General features: G+C 66.8%; 1 protein-coding gene across 6 annotated transcripts in view; it reads left to right on the top strand.

Annotated features, from left to right (window-relative positions):
• PACS2 (phosphofurin acidic cluster sorting protein 2) overlaps positions 1 to 21421 on the top strand; it is a 53817-nt gene extending 32396 nt beyond the window's left edge. For 2 of the 6 annotated variants that reach the window (XM_041760194.1, XM_041760198.1), the window contains exons 4-25: positions 1125 to 1250; positions 2539 to 2701; positions 3226 to 3299; positions 3565 to 3645; positions 4716 to 4775; positions 7180 to 7337; positions 9019 to 9109; positions 9370 to 9444; positions 10098 to 10240; positions 11100 to 11232; positions 11475 to 11579; positions 11716 to 11822; positions 12211 to 12365; positions 12701 to 12811; positions 13116 to 13224; positions 13924 to 13956; positions 17036 to 17078; positions 18283 to 18325; positions 18446 to 18581; positions 19282 to 19508; positions 19735 to 19848; positions 20707 to 21421. In XM_041760194.1, the coding sequence (XP_041616128.1) occupies positions 1125 to 1250; positions 2539 to 2701; positions 3226 to 3299; positions 3565 to 3645; positions 4716 to 4775; positions 7180 to 7337; positions 9019 to 9109; positions 9370 to 9444; positions 10098 to 10240; positions 11100 to 11232; positions 11475 to 11579; positions 11716 to 11822; positions 12211 to 12365; positions 12701 to 12811; positions 13116 to 13224; positions 13924 to 13956; positions 17036 to 17078; positions 18283 to 18325; positions 18446 to 18581; positions 19282 to 19508; positions 19735 to 19848; positions 20707 to 20825 (2406 nt within the window). In that variant the 3' untranslated portion in view covers positions 20826 to 21421. Of the gene's footprint in view, positions 1 to 1124; positions 1251 to 2538; positions 2702 to 3225; positions 3300 to 3564; positions 3646 to 4715; positions 4776 to 7179; positions 7338 to 9018; positions 9110 to 9369; positions 9445 to 10097; positions 10241 to 11099; positions 11233 to 11474; positions 11580 to 11715; positions 11823 to 12210; positions 12366 to 12700; positions 12812 to 13115; positions 13225 to 13923; positions 13957 to 17035; positions 17079 to 18282; positions 18326 to 18445; positions 18582 to 19281; positions 19509 to 19734; positions 19849 to 20706 lie in introns of those variants that run through there. The other 4 variants (XM_041760195.1, XM_041760197.1, XM_041760196.1 and 1 more) reach the window with 4 other exon arrangements.
• The last annotated feature ends 1708 nt before the right edge of the window (positions 21422 to 23129 follow it).

Genomic DNA, 23129 nt, shown 5'->3' with positions numbered 1-23129 from the left:
AGTGTTTAGAAGGTGGGGGGGTGGGGGGAATATATGGGACCTCAGTTTTGAGTTCAGACCCCTTGGAAGGACACCGGGCATGCTGGCGATGAACAGGGGCTCAGTGCCCTGGGCACCCCCCTCCCAGCGTGGGCCAGGACTTCCTCCCCGGCCCTCTGAGCCCAGGAGTGGGGGTGGGGGTGGGGCAGACCAGCCCCCGCTGACCCGCGTGGCACGCATCCCGCTCCTCTTGGCACAGTAGTTTTAAGGAGGTGCTGCTTAGACTCGGCAGGCGTGCTTGCGTCTGCGTGACGCACTGCTGTAGAGATGAATGCTGAACTTTTTTTTTAATATTCTATGTATGTATTCACGGGAAACACAGAGAGAGGCAGAGACGCAGGCAGAGGGAGAGGCAGGCTCCACGCAGGAGCCCGATGGGGGACTCGATCCTGAATCCCGGGATCACACCCTGAGCCCGAGGCAGACGCTCAGCCGCTGAGCCACCCGGGCGTCCCACGAACACTACTTGTGTCAGCTCACCTCAGACCTGTTCAAAACCGTCTCTCCTTGTGAGTGTGTGAGGCAGGGCTGTGGTTTAGTGGACTCTGCGACAGCTTTGCCAGCTCCCATCTCCTCCCACGCCGGCCTGGCTGTGCCCGGAGCAGGGGCACACAACTCCGCTCTGGTGCCACCACGGGAGCTGCTGGGTTTGGAAGTCTTCTTCCGAGGGATCCGTTTATCAGAGTGTCGTTTGCAAAACGTGCAGCTCCCTCTGTAAGTGCGGGGCTCGGCGGGGCTCGGCAGCCATGCGCAGGGGTGTAGTGTGTGAACTTGGAGAAGTGAATTAGCGAGCCTCCACTTCGTGCACACGAGCCCTGCTCTCGCAGGAGCCCCTGTCGTGCTCTGCGCGGGCCACGTGGACCAGCGCCACTCGTAGGGTCGCACCCTCTGCAGTCCGCCTCGTGGGCAGATGTGCTGGCTGACCACGGCCCCCACCGATGACCCGGAGGCCTTGGCCAGCTGCTCACATCTGCCCAGACTAAGGCACACAGTGACACAGCGAGGAGTGAGCGTCTGGGGCTCGTTGGGGCTGGGCTGGCGAGGCCACTGGCACAGGTGGCAGCCGTCACCCCCCTTCTCTGCAGTACCCTCACTTCTTGAAGAGAGAAGGCAACAAGCTCCAGATCATGCTGCAGCGGAGGAAGCGGTACAAAAACCGAACGATCTTGGGCTACAAAACGCTGGCGGCCGGCTCCATCAACATGGCCGAGGTGAGCAGACCCCCCATCACACCCTGGCCCGATGGCCGGTGTGGCCGGGCTCTGCGATGGTGCCCCCTGGCCCGGGGTGGGTCTGGAGGGTGTCCTGCAGGTGCCTCTGCCCCCGGCTGGTCCCTCCGGGACGTCCACATCCCCTTCCGTGGGCGCTGACCCTGGCAAGGGGGTGGTCTGGGTGGGCAGCACATGCTAGCCGTGGGTCGGGGGTGGAGTGGACGCTCCCTGGTGAGGAGACGAGGGCAGCTCATGAAGACGGAACCGCCGAGGACCTGGCATCCTGACGTGTGGGTGGCGTGGGGCTGGGGAGGAGGAGCCCTGACAGGGCCTTTGGGAGCGTAGGGTGGGCCTGGGCGGAAGGGCGGCCAAGGCCATCGGTGTGCTTTGTGCTTCGGGGGCTTCACCGTCATGGGGCTGGGTTCAGGGCCGTCCAGGGACACGGAGCCACGCTGGTGCTCACTGGGCGCAGGGCAGCGGATGTGGAGCCAGGGTGCCCCCCGCGCCTCTCAGCCCTGCTCCCGGGACCCCCAGGCCCACAGCACCTGCTCCAGCCTGCAGGCCTCCTGTTTCCCCTCAGACCCTACCTGCCCCTGGACCAGCGTCCCCTCAGGAAGGTGGCACAGGTGTGCAGGGTGCTGGGACGGAGACCGTGGCAGCGTCCCCGTCCCTCCACCTCCACACACGCACGGGCCCAGGGGTGCATCTGGACGCTGGCGCACCTTCCCTGTCTGGCTTCTAAGAGGGTATTACCATCTTAGCGGGTGTCACTAGCTTTCTCAAAAATTTTATTTTTGTGCTCCATTGAAGAGTTGGCACCTGAAATTAAAAACAATCTGGTCCATGAAATCCCAACATCTGTACTTGCTCACATGAGCCCAGAGACTCCAGCCTGCAGGGACATCGTCGGTGCATGGGGGTGCGCGGGGGCCGGCCGGGTGGGTGTTGGCTCTGCCACATGAGACCCCCAGCCCGTGCTGGTGGCCAGTCCTCCTTGGTGCCCCACGGACAGAGGTCCCTGGATGCGGATCCCAGGGTTTGGTGGCCCATAGGCACGGCCTCACACACCGTGCTCCTGCCGCAGCCTCTGGACAGGTGGGCTCGGACCCTCCCGTCTTTGACAACCTTCAGTCCCTGGTGGCTGAGCCTGGTGCCGACCCCCAGAGTCTTGTCCTCTTGTCCCCCTGTCATCCTCCTGCCCCACGGCCAGGTCTCCCGCCCGCCATGTGCCCCTGCTGGGGGCTGGTCCCGTGCCAGGGCACCTTCTAGAGCTGAGGCCTGCCCGCAGGTGATGCAGCACCCCTCTGAGGGCGGCCAGGTGCTGAGCCTCTGCAGCAGCATCAAGGAGGCCTCGGTCAAGGTGGCCGAGATCTGGATCTTCTCCCTATCCAGCCAGCCCATAGACCACGAGGACAGCGCCATGCAGGCGGGGCCCAAGGCCAAGTCCACAGGTGGGTGCCGCTGCTCGTGGCCTCTGCTTAGCTGCCTCTCGCTACCTCCTGGCCCCCATCCTGCTGGGTTTGAGGAGCTGGCGAGCGGCTGAGAGGGCTCACGGGTTTCCCTCTGGGCTCCAAGCTCACAGGCAGCCTCGTGCGTGCCCTGGGAGTCTGGGCTGCGGGTGTGCGAGCTCAGCCGTAGGCAGCAGGTCACGGGTCGGTTGCAGTGCCTTCCAAGGTCTGGGCACAGGTCCTGGCATGACTGTTGCCACCGTCACGTGGGGGGCCCCTGTCCCCCTGGAGTGTGGGAGGGCACGCAGGGGACCCAGTTGGACGTGAGATCCAGGCAGAAGCATCTGGGGTCCATCGGGCACCGTGGGAGTGCAGAAGCGCAGCCCTGCCGCCGCCCTGACCTCGGCCTGCCGGGGCTGCGCACAGCTCCCTGCGTGCCCCGGGGCCTGTCCTCTGGCCACTGCCTGGTTGCTAGAACACCAGTCGGAACCTCGCGGTACTCCCCCTTCCGTTTGCTCATTCCATAGATAACTACTCCGAGGAGGAGTACGAGAGCTTCTCCTCTGAGCAGGAGGCCAGTGATGATGCCGTACAAGGGCAGGTAACCTGGGGTCTGGCGCGCAGGACCGCGCGGCCAGGTGGGAGATGCCGCCCTCGGGGCTCCCGGCAGCTGCGCAGCCCCCAGCGGACGGCCGGGGACCCTCCTGAGCTGCCGGCAGGAGCGGGGTACCCGGGCGGGGAGGTGGGGGCTGGGAGCTCGGCCCCCGAACGCGTGTGGGCAGACTCCTCCCGGCCCCGGGGCCCTGCTGTGCGCCCTAGGTGCTCTGGGGGTGCCGTCCGCCAGCTTCTGTGGCTTGTCTCCCCAGGACTTGGACGAGGAGGATTTCGATGTGGGGAAGCCCAAGAAGCAGCGGCGATCGATAGTAAGAACGGCGTCCATGACCAGGGTCGGTGGAAACTGGTTTTACTAACACTGGGGAAGGGTGGAGGTGGGGGGCCAGGGCCCTGGGCCGGGGGGGCGGGCACTGGGTGTCCCAAGACTAGGTGTCGGGAATGGGGCAGCCGTCCCAGGGCCCCTAGGGCCCGGCTCTGCTGGCTTCCCTGAGGCCCTGCCTCTTAGATGGGGCGCAGAGGCAGGCGGGCTGCGAGGCGCTGGCCACGGTCAGTGGGAGCTTCCCTGGGGGGTCCCCGTGCTCGTCCCCGAGGGCAGCTCCACGCGCAGAGCTGGGCAGGCTGTCCCACTCCCGCCTGTGCCAGACGAGCCCTGTGCAAGGCCAGGCCCTCGTGTCCGGTCAGCGTCTGGCTCACCCGGCACGGGCCCCTGGGTTTGGCAGGGCTATCGGGTTCCTCCTCCAGGAGAGCTCCAGGCAGAGGCCTTAGCCCGTCACAGGACGGCCACCACTGGGCTCCCGGCCTGCGCCGTGGTGGGGGGGGGGCGTGGGGCACAAGCCCAGCCCCAGGAACCCCTGGCAGCTGCCCTGGCAGAGCTGGGAGGCCGAGGCCTGGTCCCGATACAGCAGGTGGAACGTGGCAGCGCCTGCGGCAGCCTCGGTTCCAGGGCCCGACGCCTGCGGGGGGGAGCGTAGGACTCCCGTGGGGTCTCACGGACACACACACCCTGCCGAGGGTGGCTGAGGGCGGCTGCCTCCCTCAGGGGCCAGAGCTCAGCCTTGGAGGCCCAGGCGGCACGGGGCGCGGACAGAGCTCGGGCTCTCTGCGGAGCCCTTGCCGCCCCCGCCCCCGCCCTGCCCACCCGGAGTCCCGCTGGGGTGAGGGGTGCCTCGGGAAGGGCCGGCCGCCCCCCGGGTCCCCTTGGCTGGCTCTGGGACTGTGCTCCGCCCTGGGCCTGTCCCCAAGCCCAGCGCCGGTTGAGGTCAGCGCTGCCGGCTGCTGAGAGCCGGGCTCACGCGCGCCCTGATGCCGTGCCCGCCCCCCCCCCCCCCCCGCCCGTCCACCGCCGCGACCTCCTGGGGAAGCCGCCCCCCTGGGGTTCTGATTCTGTCCTGCTTGTCTCCAGCAACAAAACTTCAAGCAGAAGGTCGTGGCGTTGCTGCGGAGGTTCAAAGTGTCCGACGAGGTGAGTGACCCCGCCTGGACCCCAGGCCTGCAGTGACCCTGAGCCCGCGGTGTGGCGGCATATGGGTGGCGTCCTGGCTCTGCTGCTCCGCCGCGGCCCCGGTCCCCACTGTCCTTGTCCGCCAGAGCAGGCGGGTGGTGGCCGTCCCCAGGTGCCCCACGGGCCGAGCGGAGCCACCTGCGTGTCTCTCAAATCACGACCCCGCCAACAGACCGGGGGGGGGGAGGCTGGATGTCGTTCGGCGGTGTGACCACGAGTTCCGTGTTTCGTGTGGGTTCTCGGTCCATGGCCCCGTAGGGCAGCGTTCGGCTCCTGGCAGACAGGCGCCTCTGCGTGCCCATCGCCCCACGCACGGCCTCCGCCGTCGGCACCTGCGTCAGGGGGGCTCCTGCCCTGAGCTGTTGTCTCCCCTCCAGATTTGCTTTGATGGGTCTGTAGACCTTTTATTTTTATTTTATTTTATATTTTTTATTTTTTTTTTTAAAGATTTTACTTATTTATTCATGAGAGACACAGAGAGAGAGAGACAGAGAGGCAGAGACACAGGCAGAGAGAGAAGCAGGCCCCATGCAGGGAGCCCGACGCAGGACTCGATCCCGGGTCCCCAGGATGACGCCCTGGCTGAAGGCAGGCGCTAAACCGCCGAGCCACCCGGGCTGCCCCGCAGACCTTTTATAACCTGAAGAAAAATGCCTTGGTTTTCCTTCCAACGCGGGCAGAGGAGAATACTGTGCGGGTTCTGCCCCCCGGGAGAGGCGGCGTGTAAGCGTCCGAGTGTCCCCGCCGCATGCGGTTGTGGCGGCCACTCGTCCTCACGCTCATGCCCTCGGGCACGGGGCTGTCTCTCGGGAGCAGCAGCAGGTGGGCCGCCCTCCTCGGACGCCCGCACCACCGTCAGGCCCGTCTGAGCCTCGGTTTCCCCAGCTCGGTCTGCAGGTTGTTCCGCGGGCCCGGCAGATCCCCAGCTGCCTCCTGCACGCCAGCCAGTCCTCAAGCCCGCGTAGAAAAGCAGGGGACCTGCAGGAAACACAACGGTCTTGAAAAAGAACGAAGTAGAAAGACCGCCGCTCCCCAGCTCAGGCGCTCTCGAGGACGTCCAGTCAGTAAGGCCGTAGGGCAGAACGAAACCCCTCTACGTGGCCCGTTACCAGCAGGGACGTCAGCACCGTGCACCGGGGGAGGGCAGGCTCTCCGGCGAACGGTGACGGCACAGCCAGACCTCACACGCCACAGGGTGCAGGCGGGCCCCTGCCTCGCCCCTTGTACCAGAATCAGCTCCAAGTGGATCGAAGCCCCAGCGTAAGCGCTTACCTTATGGGGCTCTCAGGAGGGTGACGCGGCCCTCCGTGTGGCTTCGATCAGACACCGGAAGCACAGGCGGCCCGAGCGAGAACCGGTGAGCTGGAAACATGAAAACATAGAAACTTCCATGCTCCGAACCACAGCCAGGAAGAGGAAGTGACCGTCGGGCAGAAGGCGTTTGCGCTTGTGGCTCCCGGTGAGGGACCAGCGCCCACACGACGGGAGGCACGCTCACAACCCCGTAGAGAGACGACCCCGATGAGAAATCAGTCGTCCCGCTCAGCAGTTGGTCAAAGGCTCTCACTAGACATTTTCTCTGAAAAAGAGCCTGGATGGCCCCAAGACCCTGGAAGATACGGGCAAGCTCACGAGACCCAGAAGCGTAGCCGTGACCCCACAGGGCAGGAGGGCGCCGATGGGGGGGCCGGTCAGAGCTCGAGCTGTTGGCCGGAGGAAACTTGGAGGCCGGCCTGGCCGCTCCTCGCAGCGTTAACTGCGCCCGCCCAGCGGTTACAGCAGTCCTGGGCAAGGTCCAAGGTGTCGCTCCAAGACTCAGGGACAAACGGGCACAGGAGCTTCGTCCACGGCCCAAAGCCCCCGTCCAGGCAGGGGCAAGGCCTGGGCCACGTTCAGGGCGGCCGAGCGGGCTGTGCGGGGACGGTGCTGGGGCACACCGCACGTCGCGGTGGGAGGAGCCCTTCACCGAGGGCCGCCCGCTGTGTGACTCCCTTTCTGTGATGTTCTGGAGGCGGCCAGCGCAGGGGGGCGGAAGGCGGTGCAGTGGGTGGGAGGGGACAGCGAGAGGGCTGGGGACGCCCTGCAGAGGGAGGCATTTCGAGCCGTGCTGGCAGTGGTGGCCTGTCCCAGGTGGCGCTCACTGCCCTGCACTGCTGCTGTGCGTTTCTCTGTTGAAGCACAAGCCACGAGGGGAAGGATGGCCGTGCCGTGCCCAGTGCCTGGTGACCAGAGGTCCCCAGGGTCACCCCAGCGTCTAGCAGAACTGGACTGGTGGCACGTGCTTGGGGGCTCCGTGTGCCCCTCCCGTCTGTCCTGCCAGGGGGACCCCAACAGGGCAGTCCTCACACGTCTGACCTCACTATAGGTCCTGGATTCAGAGCAGGACCCTGCAGAGCATGTCCCGGAGGCAGAGGAGGATCTGGACCTTTTGTATGACACACTGGACATGGAGAACCCCAGCGACAGTGGCCCTGACTTGGAGGACGATGACAGTGTCCTCAGCACCCCCAAGCCAAAGCTCAGGTAAGCACACCTGCCGCCTCCGTCTGCCACCCGGCCCCAGGCCCCAGCAGGCAAGCCCTTGGCCATTCGACGCGTTGCAGGGGGCCACAGCGGAGTGTGCACTTGGGGACATGGGGTCACAGCGGAGCCTGCTGTGGGGACATGGGCTCTGGCTCAGGGAGGGCAGGGAGGCACGCATCCTAGCAGGCTGCCCGGGTCCGCGGTGTTTGTAGAGGGAGAGATGTAGCAAAGTGACAGGGTCACACCTGCATTCTGGAAAGATCTCTCTGGAATCCACTGGGAGCATGATGACAGGAGACCAGTTAGGAGGCATCGGGGTCATCCCTGCAAGGGGCCGTGGTGTCCGAGATGGAGGGGCGAGAGCTCCGGCCAGGGACGGTGGTCCGGGGTCTTCCCGGGGAGACGGGGTGCTGGGAACCGCGGGCATCCCTGTCGCACACTGGGAGGAGCGTGCGTGCAGTGCTGGCACCCGTCCCTGAGGAGCGGCAGGAGAGCACAGGAGCGCATGTGACCCCAGCCCAGGACAAGCGGGAGGCCCCAGTTTTGGGGGAGCCCCGGTGGGGTGAGGGGACGCTTGGCCCACCTCTGGTTTCCAAGTGGGGGCCATTTGGAGTCCAGAAGATCCTTGGTGTTCTAGTTCTGTTTTTCATGTGTTTTTTTTAAAGATGTTATTTACTTATTTGAGAAAGAGAAAGAGAGCGCACTCACGAGCAGGGGGAGGGGCAGAGAGAGGGGAAGAAGCCGACTCCCCGTGGAGCGAGGAGCCCATGGGGCTCGGTCCCAGGACCCCGGGATCGTGACCTGAGCTGCAGGCAGATTCTTCACCCACTGGGCGACCCAGGCCCCCTTTAACTTTCTGACATAAGTCAGCGAGATGACGCACACGTGGGAGGTGGGCTCTCTGTGGTTGCTGAGCCTCCAGCCTGAGCCGCACCGGTGGTTGGGGCCGCCGCCGTGGTGGACAGGTGGGTGGTGTCCGTGGGCTGTGCTCTAGCTGTCAGCCACCGGCAGGGCCAGCGAGGCCGTCCAGGCGCATGGGGCTTTGCCGCCTTCCCCCGAACGGCTGTCGCAGGCCACCTCCCGCGTGTGGCCCTTGCTGCTGGCCGCACCTGCAGAGCAGGCTCCTGGCCAGCTGGTGCCCACAGCCCTGCGGGTGAGCGTGGCTGTCTCAGGCCGTGGTCCTTCTGCCCTCGCACGTCCCTGAGTGGCCTTGTCAGACCGCATGAGCCCTGCCCACCCTCTCTGTGAGGCTCCGTCCCTCCACCTCTGCCCGTTGTCTGCTGGGGACGGGGCATCCGGCCAGGCTGGCCTGGGTTCACTGGGTCCGGCCGATGTGCCCTGTTGCCCTGTTGAGTGTGCTCCCGTGTTCCCGGAGCTGGCCTTGGGTCCCGAGGTTCCCTGACCACATGTCCTCCTGTGGGACCGCTGGGTAGAGCTGCCACCCTGTGCCGCCGCTGCCCTGTGCAGGGCGAGGGCCAGGAGCAGGTGGCTTTCAGGATACGGGTCCTCTCCAGTGGGCTGGAGCTGAGAGCTGAGAAGGGCTGCTTTTTGCTCGGTGCTCGTGGCCCCCCGGGGCTGCCTCTCCCCAGCTCCGCGTGGCCGCCGGCACCCACGAGCACTGTGGCCCGGCCTTCGCTGCGGGGAGGCTCTGGAGAGTGACGTCTCTCCGTCCCCAACCCAGGCCCTACTTCGAGGGGCTGTCACACTCCAGCTCGCAGACGGAGATTGGGAGCATCCACAGCGTCCGGAGCCACAAGGAGCCTCCGAGTCCGGTAAGCAGACCGGACCCCGCAGCCGCCCTCCCCTGGAACCTCAGGCAAGGGGTGGTCTGCCCGTCTCTCTGGGTCGCTCAGGTGCTGCTGAGCACACGCTCCGTGACCCAGGTCCAAAGCTGTCGCAGGCTGACCCTGAGCCCCCGGTCTGAGAAAGCCCGACCCATCTTCCCAGGCTGCCCCCAAGCCCAGATCCCCTGCCCCAGGTGAGCCAGCTGCCCACCACCGAACACATCCTGATTCCCGCCTTGTCCACACAGGCCGACGTGCCCGAGAAGACTCGGGCCCTGGGAGGCAGGCAGCCAAGTGACAGCGTCTCTGACACGGTGACCCACGTGAGCACGAGGCACACATTCATTTGTTCAAGCACAGAGCACACTTACACGGTGCCTTGGGGGGCAGGCCTTGACGTGTGGGTCCTTAGCTCACACCTCCCAGGATCTGAGCAAGAACCACAATCAGGGCCCCCCTGGGCTCACCCCCACCCCGAGGGACGGTCAGGGCCCCCCTGGGCTCACCCCCACCCCGAGGGACGGTCAGGGCCCCCCTGGGCTCACCCCCACCCCGAGGGACGGTCAGGGCCCCCCTGGGCTCACCCCCACCCCGAGGGACAGTCAGGGCCCCCCTGGGCTCATCCCCACCCTGAGAGAAGGTCAGGGCCCCCCTGGGCTCACCCGAGCTCTGGGAGGATGGTGGGCATCCCCCTGCTTTGCTGTCCGGCCCTATGAACACTGATTGGCTCCTGTTGCCCTCGTGGGGACCACAGGGCAGGTTTTGGGGAGATTCGGGGCAGTTTGGTGCTGGGCTCCCGTGGCAGCAAGGCCTGCAGCCCTGTGGTAGGAGGTGGAGTCAGCTTGGTGCCACCCGCAGAGCTGTCGGCCACAGCACCTGAACACCCCCAAACCAGGGCTCCTCGGGCAGGGGCTGTGGCCTGGGGAGGAGCCTGCGGGCTGCGCACCCCCAGCGGGCCCCCTTCTCTGCCTCTCAGAGCACGCCCGCCCCCGGGGAGCAGCCCGCACAGCCTGAGGAGAGCCCCGAGGTGGAGACCTCCGCTCTGGATGTGTTCACCGAGAAGCTGCCGCCCAGCGGGCGGATCACCAAGACGGAGTCCCTCGTCATCCCATCCACCAGGTGACAGGATGCCCTGGGGAGGCTGTCGGCCAGTGTGGGGGCCATGGCCCCGTCTGAGCAGAAACACCTAGAAGCTCGAAGATTTCTGGGCTCACCCCGGAGGTCCCCCGGGACCCCCACCCCTGTTTGTAGCCAGCCGCCAGCAGGCCTTCTAGGGCCGAGGTGTGGCCGCTGCTGTCATCCCACACGTCCCGGGACCTGTCGCCGTTCGTGGAGCCCACGGGGTGGCTCCGGGGACCGGTGTGGTCGAGCGCAGCAGGGCCCAGGCGGTGGTGCTGGGTCCGACACGGGCTCTGTGGGGCCAGGCCCCTGCCCCCCACGCGCTCATCCAAGGGGTGGGGGTCTGAGTTGCAGTGACCCAGGCAGCCTCCCAGGGAGGACATCCGCGGGGTCTCTGTCCCACCCCACTGCGTCTTGCTCGGTCTGGGGTCACCTGAGCCCCTCCCGGGTTTGCTCCCTGGCCGGCTCTTCTTCACCTCCTTTGGGCACCTGGCCGCACTCCCAGGCAGCCCCGTGCCGCCGTGCGGGCCACCCCTCCCTGCCACGGTGGGCCACGTGCTGCCACTGCAGCCAGGACGTCCGTTCCTGCCCGAGCCCTGTCGGGCTTCTGCAGGGGGGCCGGGCCCCGGAGGGACAGTGGAGCTGCTGCGGCTGCGCGCCCTCTCTCTGGAGCTGTGGTTCCAGCAGCTGGCCCTCACGTGTTTTATCGGGCCATACGCGCGTGCGCCGAGGGTGGGCGTCACCCAAGCTCAGCCCTCGGCCCCCCAGAGGCGCCCACGCTGCCTGCTACCTGCCCCACCACCGCGTGTGTGGGGCAGGGGGCCCGAGCGGCTGTCCCAGCCTGTCCTGCGCCTCACAGGTCCGAGGGGAAGCAGGCTGGCCGCCGCGGCCGGAGCACGTCCCTGAAGGAGCGGCAGCCAGCGCGGCCGCAGAACGAGCGGGCCAACAGTCTGGACAATGAGCGCTGCCCGGACACGAGGAGCCAGCTGCAGGTGCGCGCCCCAGGAGAGTGTGTGGGCGCAGGCCGCGGTGGCCCAGGACCAGCCCGGTGCTGGGCCTGGCGCCTCGTGGCTGGGACGGCCCCTCGGCCTTCAGCCCAGCGACCACTGCCTGAAGCAAAGCTGAGTTCCCGAGCCAGCGCTCCCGGGCGGCCGCTGGGGTGCGGGGGGGTCGGCGGGCGGGTGAGGGGCTGCGGCAGGCCCCCCTCCAGGGTGGATGGGCCCTGTGTCTGCAGATCCCCAGGAAGACCGTGTATGACCAGCTGAACCACATCCTCATCTCTGACGACCAGCTCCCTGAAAACATCATTCTCGTCAACACCTCCGACTGGCAGGGGCAGGTGGGCAGGGGCCAGGTGTCCCCCCGCAGCGGGGAGGTGGCGGGCATCCTCCGCACTGGCTGGGGGGAGCGGGGAGCGCCGGGCCTCGCGGGGCTGGGTGGAGCCCTGAGGCTGCTGCGCCCTCGCTCGCTCGCAGTTCCTGTCGGAAGTCCTGCAGAGGCACACCCTCCCCGTGGTGTGCACGTGCTCCGCAGCTGACGTCCAGGCGGCCTTCAGCACCATTGTCTCGAGGATACAGAGATAGTGAGTCCAGCGGCCCACAGCGTCCGTCGGGGCCCTACACCCCGGCCTTGCCTGCGGCTCTGTGCCCGCCGACAGGCTCCCCACAGCCCGGTCTTCTGTCCAGATCTGGGCAGTGGCGGGACTTCTGCAGCGAGGGGGCCTCGCTGGGTGAGGCCCGGCGCCCCCCAGGGCTCCCGCTGTCTGGGGTGGAGGACCCGGGCGTTGGCGGCCCTCTTGGGGTCGTGAGCGGCTGCAGCAGCTGCTGCCCGAGTGTGGCGCTGGGGGCACAGCGCTCGCCTCGTCCCAGCACAGTGCCCATGGCCGCAGGGCCTGCTCGGGCTGGCGGGGGGTCCTGGCAGCAAGGACGGCTCCCTGACGCACCTGTCCCTCTCTGTCCGCCCTTGGACAGCTGCAACTGCAACTCCCAGCCCCCGACCCCCGTGAAGATCGCCGTGGCGGGAGCTCAGCATTACCTCAGCGCCGTCCTGCGGCTCTTCGTGGAACAGCTGTCCCACAAGACCCCCGACTGGCTGGGCTACATGCGCTTCCTCATCATCCCGCTGGGTGAGGGGCTCGGACAGGACGCGCCGGCCTGCGCTCCGTTGTCAGGCTGACTCGGTGCCGCTGTCGGGAACAGAGCGGGGTGGCTGTGCGTTCCCCAGCCCCGTGGGACACGACCCTTCGTTCGTTGGCTTACAGAATTGGTTCTATTATGAAATTGGTAAACGGCCATCTCGGGAAGTGCGGAGGCCCCGGGGGGCTCACCGGCCCCCAGGCTCCGACTGTGGCCTGCAGAACGCACCTGGGCCCCGAGGCGCCCTCGTCCACCAGGAGCGGGGAGGGGCTCAGAGGGGGCGCAGGGCGAGCCTGCCACCTGACGCGCCCCCCTCGGCTCGCAGGCTCCCACCCCGTGGCCAGGTACCTGGGCTCCGTGGACTACCGCTACAACAACTTTTTCCAAGACCTGGCCTGGAGAGACCTGTTCAACAAGCTGGAGGCCCAGAGCGCCGGTGAGGCCTGAGGACGGCCGGCCGGGTGGGGCTGCCCTGGCATCCGTGCCGCCACGCCTCCCCGAGGAGCAGCAGGGCCTCAGCCGGGTGCTCCCCTCGGGCCGCATGGGCCTCGGAGCTGGCTGGCCAGTGGGCCCGGGCGAGGGCTCCCAGGGATTTGGAGAAGCTTTGCTGCTTGTACCTGGGACCCCCTGAGGATAGAGGGCAGGGGGCCCCCGGCAGTGCCGCTGCTCCTGGGCTGGGTACTGGGTGGCCTGGGGGCAGCGTTTGCACCCCACGGACCCTGCCCGGCCTTCTCCTGCAGTGCAGGACACGCCGGACATCGTGTCGAGGATCACACAGTACATCGCAGGTGCCAACTGTGCCCACCAGCTGCCCATCGCAGAGGCCATGCTGACCTACAAGCAGAAGAGGTACCTCCTCGGGTGCTGGGCAGAGCAGGGCGTGGGGGAAGGAGGGGGCCCCAGCTCCGTGGCACAGACGCAGGCAGCATGGTGGCGGCTCCTCGGGACGGCGTCAGGGACAGACCTGGCTGGCCGGGGGACGGGGCCCAAGCTGGGCTGGGGGGAACGCCCTGAGCGGGCCCGGCAGCCCCAGGTCCTCGTGAATTAGCAGAAGAGGAATTAGAAGGAGCTGGTCAGGTTTCCTCTATCTCGTATGTCGGGATTCCCCGTTATAAAGGTCAAAAGAACAGCTGTCACACGGCCCCGTCCTCGCCGTGACCTGCTCACGCGAGCGCAGGCCCCGGCTCCTTCAACACCTGGGCTTCCCGGCTCGGGGACAAGCTCGCGCCCCGCCGCGGGCAGGACAGCCGAGGCCGGGCAGAGGTCTGGCTGCCAGGCCGGCCCCGGGGGCGTGGGGGGGGTGGCCAAGGGGCGACAGGCCGGCTCTGCAGCCCGTCAGACGAGGCCACGCGTCTCGGCCCCCGCCCGCGGCACGCTCCGAGGCTGCCCCGGGGTGGGAGACAGGGAGTGCGGTTGAAGCCCCAGCTCACCGCGTCGGGCTGTCCGGAGTGAGGGCTGTGGCGGCCCATCCCACGCCTGGAGCTGCGTCCTGCTCCTCAGCGCTTAGTAACGTGTCTGTGTTTTCTCTTTTGGTGGCTTTCTGAAAAGGAAAAAGAACTTTCATTTTGACTTTACCCTCAGGTACCGCTGTCCGTGGGTCTGCGCCCCTGTCCCCAGGCTGGTCTTTAGGGCTGTTTAGCAGTGCGGGCAGGTGGGGTGCATCACTCTCCGGGCCGCCTGCCCCTCGTGGGCTCAGCAGGGGTGGCGCCCGTCAGGCAGGCCCCCCCCCAGCCAGGACTTTGCTCTCTGCCCCCCACCCAGCTGGAAGGAGCGCAAAGCGCCGTGGCCTGGACATCAGAGCGGGCAGGCGGTCCTCCGTCCGTGCCAGTCCAGAGGTTGAGGTGAACAGGTGGCACGTTAGCCTCTCCGTGAGTGCCTGTTTCCAAAGCCCTGGGCACCACCACCTCTTACAGCAGAAGCAGGCGCTTGGGGTCTCCTCACGCGCCTCTGACCACCGATGCCACCCTGGCCGTGTGTGGGCTTTTGTCCCAGCTCGTGGTATTTGCTGACCGACTCAAGGACAGCGTGGGTGCTGGTTCTACGCGTGGGGGTGGGTAGGCAGAAGGGTGGGGAGCCCGCCCGGATGGCACACACTCACAGCCTGGCTCCGGGCCTCGCGCCCGGGGCTGCAGAGAGGACAGAGCGGCACAGAGGGTTTCCCGGCTTTGCGGCTCAACTGGACACACGGCCAGACCGCTAAGACCCCCACGTGCAGTGAAGGGCTTTTCACCCCCAGGGCAGCTTTACCCCTGAAAGCCTGGGTGTTGGGAGCCATAGTCCGGGGCACCCCCAGAGCTGCCCCTTCAGTCGGGGTCCCCTTTCCCATCCTGGGTCCTGCCCACTGGGCACCCTGGCTCTTGGGCTTCTCCGTCCAGGGGAGTGCATCCACGGCAGGGTCCCTGGGCCCCGGGCAGCCTCCTTGCTGGACCCTGGGACAGACAGGGCGGGCGGGAGGGTCTGAGTTCTCTGTTGTCCTGCTAAACAAGCCTCTGTGAGCTAGAGAAAGACCAGCCGAGGTGTGCCCGCCCACTGCTCGAGCTGCCCGGGACCTGCAGAAGCCCGCAGCCTGCTTCGCTGCCTGGCCACGGCCTCTCGTCTCTCCCATGGCTGGCTCCTCGGCCTCAGGCCCGGGCTTCAGGGGGCCCTGGCCCTTCCTCTGCATCACAGTGGTGACACCGGCACCTGCAGTGAGGGCTCCGGACACGCTGGGTGGAGCCCCATGGACGCCCAGCGTGCTGGCCACCCTAGAGCCCAGGACCAGGAGGTCAGCGGGTAGCCTTTGATGTGACGGAAAACAGAGGGGTTGGGAGACCCGGGACAGGGTGGGCAGTGGACATGGCCCTCGGGGCCCCACGGCCTCCTGCCCCCGTGGAGCACCCAGCTCCCGGCGGGACCTCAGACCCACCTGCTGTGTACAACCCGACAGCAGCCTTGGGGCGCGACGCCCCCGGCGCTGCTCAGCTCCACGCTCCCAGTGTCCCTGCCCCCGCGTGGTCTCCTGAGCCAGACCCAGGGCCCCCTCGGAGCCACGCATTGGAGCCTAGGAGTGCCGGCCTCTGTCCCGCCCAGAACACGCATGTTCCCTCTGCGTCCCGGGGGCAGGTGGAGAGGTCTCAGTGGCGAGCCGGTGTCACCCCTGTCACGCTGGGCGCGTGTCGAGTGCTGAATGCTGTCTGCATGGCTCAGAGGCTCAGCTTGGCTTCTCAGAGTCCAGCAACGTCCCTGTGTGATGGCGCGTCCTGGCGACCCTCCAGGCCTTCGTCTGTCTCTCTGCGTGCTGCTCGTGGGAGGGTCCCGGGACCCCCGGGCTTGGAGCCTCCTGTGTGCTGGGCTGGGGACCCCATGAGGACCTCGCATGCAAAAGCTGGCCCGGGCACAGGGTTTGAATTCTGTGTTATCTGTGGATAAACTCTGTTCCCTCAGGTCAGAGCCTGGGGATGTGGTCCCGTTCAGTGGGACAGCCCAGATCTATAGGTTCTTTTATCCAAAGACACTCGCCAGGTCTTTAGAGGTGTGATGGGCAGTGCCCAGGAGAGGCCATGGGTGGTGCCGCGGGGCGAGGGCAGCACCTCCCGCTGGGACCAGCCTTGGGCTGGGTGTGCGTTCCGGGCTGGCCTCTGCACACACTTCATGGGTGGCGCTGGCCTCTGTGCCCACAAGGGCGGGGCCGGGGGTGCTGCTGAGGCTTCTCCCCAAAGGGCCCATGCCCGGGGGACCGTTCCAGCCAGCACGTTGCATAGCCACCTGCGGAAGATTTGCTCTCCGATGCCGAGCTCTGATATTCGGGCGCGTGAGACAGAAGAAGCAGAGCTAGGAGGATGGAGGTGCCTCCTCCATTCTCTGAGGTCACAGGAGGCCCAGGACTGGCCCTGCCCTGGGGAATTTCCCAGGGCCCGGAGACACTGTGGTGCCCGGGCCCACCCCACCCCGGGGGAGCCACTCAGGCCACAGCCTGGGCCCGAGGTGGAGACCAGTCATTGTACAGCCAGCTGCAGAGGTGAGCTGCAGGACTGGCCCTGGCCTGGACCACTGCTGCCACGTCCCCCGCTCCCCGACGGCCCTCTGCCCGGGGTGCCCCCACCGTGGATGGGTGGTGATCAGCGGCCCCGGGGAGGCCGGGGCCCTGCCCGAAGACGTGCGGCGCCAAGTCCAGACAGCACCTGCACTGCAGCCTGGCCTCCTACAGCGGCACGGCCCCAAAGCCTCGGTCTCTGCTCCAGGCTGCTCTGGGAGGGCACCGTGTCTGAGCGCGGCGTGTGCACCCCATCCCTGAGGCCAGAGCCCCGGGAATTGCCCACCCTGTCTAGTTGGCACGGACTTTACCTAGACTGGGAGAAAGCCTCTACACCCTGGCTTTTGGCCGCTCCCAGTTGGTGGAGGAAGGCCAGACTGTCCCCGGGGGGGTCCTGGGGCACACGTGGCAAGCAGAAGCATGGGCCTGCAGAGTTAGCAGAAGGGCAGTCGGGCCCAGACGTCAGGCGCTTGGGATGGAGAAGCAGATCCCCCCAAGAAGCTGGGCTCCTGCAGGGCTGAGAGCTGACCGAGGGTCAGAGGCCTGGGCCAGGCACTGCGGGGTCGGGCGTGGGCCTGGCAGGGGCAGAGCGGGCCCTGGAGCTGCCTGCCTCGGGCGGGGAGAGGTAACTCTGTCTCTTGTTCTCAGCCCTGACGAAGAATCCTCTCAAAAGTTCATCCCGTTCGTAGGGGTGAGTACTTCCTGGGTGGGGCTCCTGCCAAACTGTCTCATACTGCCTGGCTTTGCATTAACCTGATGTGTCCTAGAAGCTCCTTCACCAGTGTGAGCTGAGGACTCCTTAAATCTCCCCCATCCGAAATCTCATTTCCTTCCCGCGTTGAGGGCTGGGCCCGAGGACGTCACTGCCCCCAGCTCCGCTCCCCTGCAGGCGAGGGCTCGGTGCTCCGTGCTCAGCTCATCCTGGGCCAGACTCGGCTGTGGGTGGGCGCCTGGGCCAGCAGGGTCCCAGGACAGGTCACAGAGGGCTGCTTCTGTCCGCGAGGAGCTCCGCACCCCCTCCACCCCGCCAGCCTGCTCAGCAGGGAGGGGGCTTTGTAAATCGGGAGGTTTGTGTGTCTCCCACTGCCCGGGATCAGCAGCAGCTCCGGGCCGGGCCGGGCCACGGCCGCAGGTGTTCACAGCCGGGTCCCTCCCTGCGGGGCCTCCAGCCGCGGCACCTGCTGCGGAGCCGTGGGCAGTCTGGCAGAGGGGGCCAGCGGGCAGAGCAGGACGTCCACGCAGCCGTTTACCCTGGCCAGGCGTCAGGGCAGCTAGTGGCCCTCCTGGGAACCAGGTAGTCCGGGGCAGCCCATCTCGGGGAATCTTCTATAACGACGGGAGGGTCCTGATCCATTAGATGCAGAGGCCCCAAACCCTGTCACGTGACTGAGGCTGACAATCACTTAATTAGCCTTAATTTCACCTAGTCCCCATGCAGGTCAGCCCCCATGGGGTCTGGAGCAGCAGGCATCTCACTGGGCAGGGGTCCCTCACACCAGTGCCCTGACCCCACCGACATCTGGGCCAGGCCAGCCACGGGCTCATGGTTTGTTGAGGGCTGGAGTGTGGGCCTTGCGCCCCGGCCCAGGTGTGCAGGATGACCAGGGAGGGTGCCGCAGCTCCTCAGGGTCACCAGCACGGCCACGGCAGCGGGAAGGTCCTGTGGCACGGTCCATGCCGTGGCCGACAGTGCAGGCGGTAGCCAGCGGGGGCTCAGCTCCGCTCCGACGACAGGAAGAACTGGGACGGTGCTGCAGCGTCCCGAGCTCCCTGGGAGGGTGGGGCGAGCCAGGTGGCCCACGGTGGGAGGACCGCACCCGGCCTGTGGGGTCCCGGCACTCGGGGGCAGCGCTGGCCAGGGCCACGCTGCCAGCCAGCGTCCTGTTGCCTTCCAGGTGGTGAAGGTTGGAATAGTGGAACCGTCCTCAGCCACGTCAGGTAACCCGGTTCTCCCTGCCCTCGGGGGGGGGGGGGCCCTGGCAACTCCTCCCCAGCCCCCCGGGCTGCTCTGCGGACAGAGGCCTGCGGAGCTCAGCCCTGCTCAACTCCCTCCCAAAGGTGACTCTGACGACGCGGCCCCGTCGGGCTCCAGCATGCTCTCATCCACCCCACCGTCCACGTCTCCCGCGGCCAAGGAGGCCTCACCCACCCCGCCTTCCTCCCCGTCAGTGAGCGGGGGCCTGTCCTCCCCCAGGTAAAGGTGGCCCCGCAAGGCAGGCGCCCCACCCCCTCCCGACGCATCAGGGCCCCGGGTTAGAGGACGCGGAGAGTCCACGGCCGCGAGCCGCACCTCCCCGACGCCAGCAAGCCCAGAGCCTGGCCGGAGGGGGCTCAGAATGGCCTTGGGGAAGACACGGGCTTGCTGGGACGAGGTGCCCCCTGGGTGGGGGTGGCATGGGCCCTGCTGGCTTGGGAGACTTGGGAGAGGGTGAGGTCCTGGCCGGGTGTGGCCCCCTCGGCCCCCCGGCCCTGGTGGCACTAGGGACGAAACCACACAGGAGTAAAGCTGGGGGTGCTCTGCACACAGATGGGGCATAGGGGGAAGCGGCAGGAGCCGGAGGTGGGGTGGTCGGCAGGGCGCGGGCTCATGGGGCTGCCCCTGAGTCCCGTGGGGACCACACCTCAGACGGGGCTGGTTGACCTTGGCCCCCCAGGCTCCAAGGGGTGGCTTGAGGGAGCAGGCAGGGGGCAGTCCCGGGCGCTCTCAGCATCGCGACCGTGCCCACCCACAGGCACAGACTGGGCTGTCCCCGGAGGCCGGGGCTCCCGTGTGCTGGTCAGCTGCCGCAGGCGGTTCCCCGGCGTTGAGCAGCACGGGCGCCAGCTGGCACCTTCTCCCGCCATGCCAGCTCCCGAGCGAGGACAGAGGAGTGAGGCCCCCTCTGCTTTCGCAGCCAGGGCGTCGGCGCTGAGCTGATGGGGCTGCAGGTGGATTACTGGACGGCAGCCCCGCCTGCAGACAGGAAGAGAGAGGTGGAGAAGAAGGACCTGCCTGCCACCAAAAACACGCTCAAGTGCACCTTCCGGTCTCTCCAGGTCAGCAGGCTGCCCAGCAGTGGCGAGGCCGCGGCCACGCCCACCATGTCCATGACAGTGGTCACGAAGGAGAAGAACAAGAAGGGTGAGGTGGGGGCGGTGGGCTGGCTGTCGGGGTAACGGGAACGGTGGCCACACGGGCCCCGAGGTCACCACGGGTCAGGGCCCCGCTCCTGAGCGTGGCCACGGGCAGTGAGCAGAGGCCGCCTGGGTCGGCGGGAGGGCTGGTGGCCGTGGTCACGGTGGGGGAGGGCTCAGGACGGCAGGGCTGTGAGGGCCGTGGCTGAGCCCTGCAGCCCTTTCCTTCCCAGTGATGTTTCTGCCCAAGAAAACCAAGGACAAGGACGTGGAGTCCAAGAGCCAGTGCATCGAGGGCATCAGCCGCCTCATCTGCACAGCCAAGCACCAGCAGAACATGCTGAGGGGTGAGCACCTCGGGGGGGCTCCCGGGACTCCTGGGAGGTCACCTGTCCAGATGTGCTTCCTTCAGCGGGGGGCCGTGGGGAGCTGGGTCCCTGACCTGTCCCCGGTGCTTCTGTCTAGAGTACGAAAGGAAACCAGAGGAAGCTGGGGTGCTTTTCAGAATTCCCCTCTGGGAACACTTTTGCTTTGCTACAAAATGCACATATGTAGTCGAAGCTCCGAACCTGTGTGGGTAAACCACTCGTACCAGAGGGACAGCTTTTTAATTTCTGAGAAATGATTTCTCAGTCTTTCTCATTCTTTTTTTTTAAGATTTTATTTATTCATGAGAGACACACACAGAGAGAGGCAGAGACACAGGCAGAGGGAGAAGCAGGCTCTCTGCGGGGAGCCCGATGTGGGACTCGAACCCGGGACCCCAGGATCACACCAAGCCAAAGGCAGGCGTTCAACCGCTGAGCCACCCAGGCGTCCCTCTTTTCCATTCTTTTAAGATTGATTTGTGTATCTCAGGTTTTTTTATAGAAGATATTTTACAACCAATTAATTCAGAACATGGAGCCCCAAACACCTGTCTTTGTGAGTTTGAGCCTGGTGACCTCTGCAGTCAAGAACCGCTCCACCTTCCTCTGTTGTTTTTCTGGTTTACGTGGAGGGTGTCTGAACACAGTCGCCAGGCCCCTGCTGGGGTGGAGGGGCTGTGGACGAGCAGGTCCCCGGAGGCCAGGAGAAGCCGGCCGGCACCGGTGGACTGCCACCGGGTGTCTCCCAGGAGCCCGGGGCCCCGGGGGGTGCTGGGCTCCTCCAGCCCCGTGCTGGGGCCTGGTGGGCAGGCGGGTCAGGCGGTCTTGTCCTCACAGTCCTCATCGACGGCGTGGAGTGGAACGACGTCAAGTTCTTCCAGCTGGCAGCCCAGTGGTCCTCCCACGTCAAGCACTTCCCCATCTGCATCTTCGGACACTCCAAGTCCACCTGCTAGCCCTGCCCCGAAGCCCTGGACGGCGAGCGCCAGGAGGGCCCAGCTGCTTTTCTGTTAACATTTCAGTTTACCAGAGACCCTTACAAACAAAGAGAAACAGTCTTAAGTATGAATGTGCTCGCGACCTGGAAACTCCTGGGGAGGCTCCCGCCCTCGGAGCCCGCTAACTGCTCTGCTCATTAACCAGACGTGCCGGCGGGGTGGGAGGTCAGGCGGACAGTGCTGAGCTCTGAGGATCACGAAAGGTGTGTTTTGGCCTCTCAGGACCTCCCGAGCCCCCCAGCAAGAAGGGTCCTCACCTTCGCGTCCTGTCCTTCCTGAAAGCCAGGACTCTGCGTCCTCAGGGAGCTGGGGTCAGGCGGGGTCCGCACAGATCCACGGGCTGCCGGAGGCTGGGGGCCGGCCTCCTGGTGGGGGCGCCCCGAGCAGCCCTGGTCCGGCAGCCAGGCTGGGCCCAGCCGCCCACCAGCCGGGAGATGCCCCAGCACCGCCCACTCGTGGTTCCCAATAAACTCCAGCCTCGCGGGGCAGCGGAGGTTTTATAGTAGCAGAGATTTTTAATGCTTTTAAATACATGTTATAATGTAGCTGCCAAACAGACACTGCTCTTCTGACGTCCCAGCGACCCCCCGGGGCTGGGGAGAGCCAGCCAGCGCTGCCCCCGCGCCCCGGCCCTCCACCCCCTCACCCCGTGCCGCCCGTCCTCCGCTGCTCCTGAGCCCACACTACGCTTCCTCCGCCAGTTGTCCCCGCCCCAGACTTAGCAAGCACAGCGGCCCGCAGCCGGCCCAGCGCACTCGGCCTCAGCTGTCCACCTGATGCCTGGGCAGCCCGACCGCAGGCGCCAGGCGCCGAGGGACCCTGAAGAGGCAGGGAGCTCTCACCTCTTGGGCCCAAGCTCCCTAGAGCGAGGCTTTGGGTGTGGATCCCACCCTGGGTGGCAGCGTCACCCCCGCCTTGCAGCAGGAGACAGTCCAGCCCAGTCCTGCTGCTCCCCCCACAAGCATGTGCCCCCACTCTGCACAGAAAGAGCCCACAGTAAGTTCCCATACTTTGGCAGGTGTGGCCCCGGGCCCCGAAGCCCTCCCAGGGGGCCACCCAGGCTGTGCTCAGAGCACCGTGCCCAGTGCAGGGCAGGCTGCGGCCGCTCCCGTTCTTCCAGAGGACAGGTCTGACCCCGGGGCAGTGAGAGGTGACCTGCTTTCTCACCTGTGACCCACCTGTGACCCACCTGCCTACTTCCATCCCCAAGGTGGTTCAGGGTCGGAGGGTCCTGGCCGGTGGCCCTGGGCTGGTCGGGGAACAGGAAGACCCGGGCCTGACCTCGTGTATGGCCCTGCCTCAGGGATGCCGGTGGGCAGAGGCCCTTCCCCATGAGGGTCTGGACTCCTCCCCTGACAGCAGCTGGGTCAGAACCTGGCTTGGAAGGACGGGGTCGGGACAAGGCGGCTGAGCCCCACGTGCAGGAGCCCGTGTGGTGTCCACCCGCAGCCGCCCTCTGAAGCAGGCCCTGGGACCCCGAGCCTCCCGGCCCTGTCCCTGCTGCTCCTCAGGGTTTCTTCCCAAAGAGTCATACTCAGCGGGGAGGAGGGACAGGGGAGGCTCCTGAGTCCGGTTTCCAGCCACAGGACTGACTACGGAAGGGACCAAGGGGGCAGCAGCTGCGTCCACCTGCCGGGGGCCGCGTGCTCCTGGGTCCACTTCCGTGGCCACATCCTCCTACCTGCGGGGGGACTCACAGCACCTCCACCTGGCCCCGGGGCCGCCGGAGCCCAGCTGCAGTCTGTCCTGTTCCCAAGTGCCACGGGGCCCACCCGCCACAGCGTCCCAGGCCCAGGAGCTCGTGCACATGGCCTCAGACCTGGGCTGCGCTCACCCCTGTGCCTCCGCTTCCCCAATGGCTAAGCAGGGACAGTCACGCATCCCCTGCCTACCTCATGGGACTGTTCTGAGGATCCACGTTAAAGCACTTTGTCCCCCCGAGGAAGATGACGCCGACGTGAAAGCCATCTGGGCTGAGCCGGTGCCGCCACCAGCCACCAGCACGTGGGGGGGCCTGAGGGTCCTTGGGGGAAGCCGCCCCTGGGAGCAAGCGTCCCCAGCCCGCTGGACCCCTGGACCCGATGCACTAGGGCTCGCAGGTGCCACCGTCACCACCGCGCCGGGCCCCGCCGCCTCCCACGTCGTCCCCTGGGCCAGGGCCTCCTGGGGGTGTGCGGGCCGGTGTCCCGGGGCCAGTGTCCTGGGGCCAGTGTCTCGGCAGCTCGGGGCGCAGCTCGGGGCGTGGCCCAGGATGGCCCTGCT

Source organism: Vulpes lagopus, chromosome 6, assembly GCF_018345385.1.
Source record: "Vulpes lagopus strain Blue_001 chromosome 6, ASM1834538v1, whole genome shotgun sequence".
Lineage (NCBI taxonomy): Eukaryota > Metazoa > Chordata > Mammalia > Carnivora > Canidae > Vulpes > Vulpes lagopus.
Note: the sequence above shows the minus strand (reverse complement) of the source record. Positions and strands in the feature narration are given on the sequence as shown.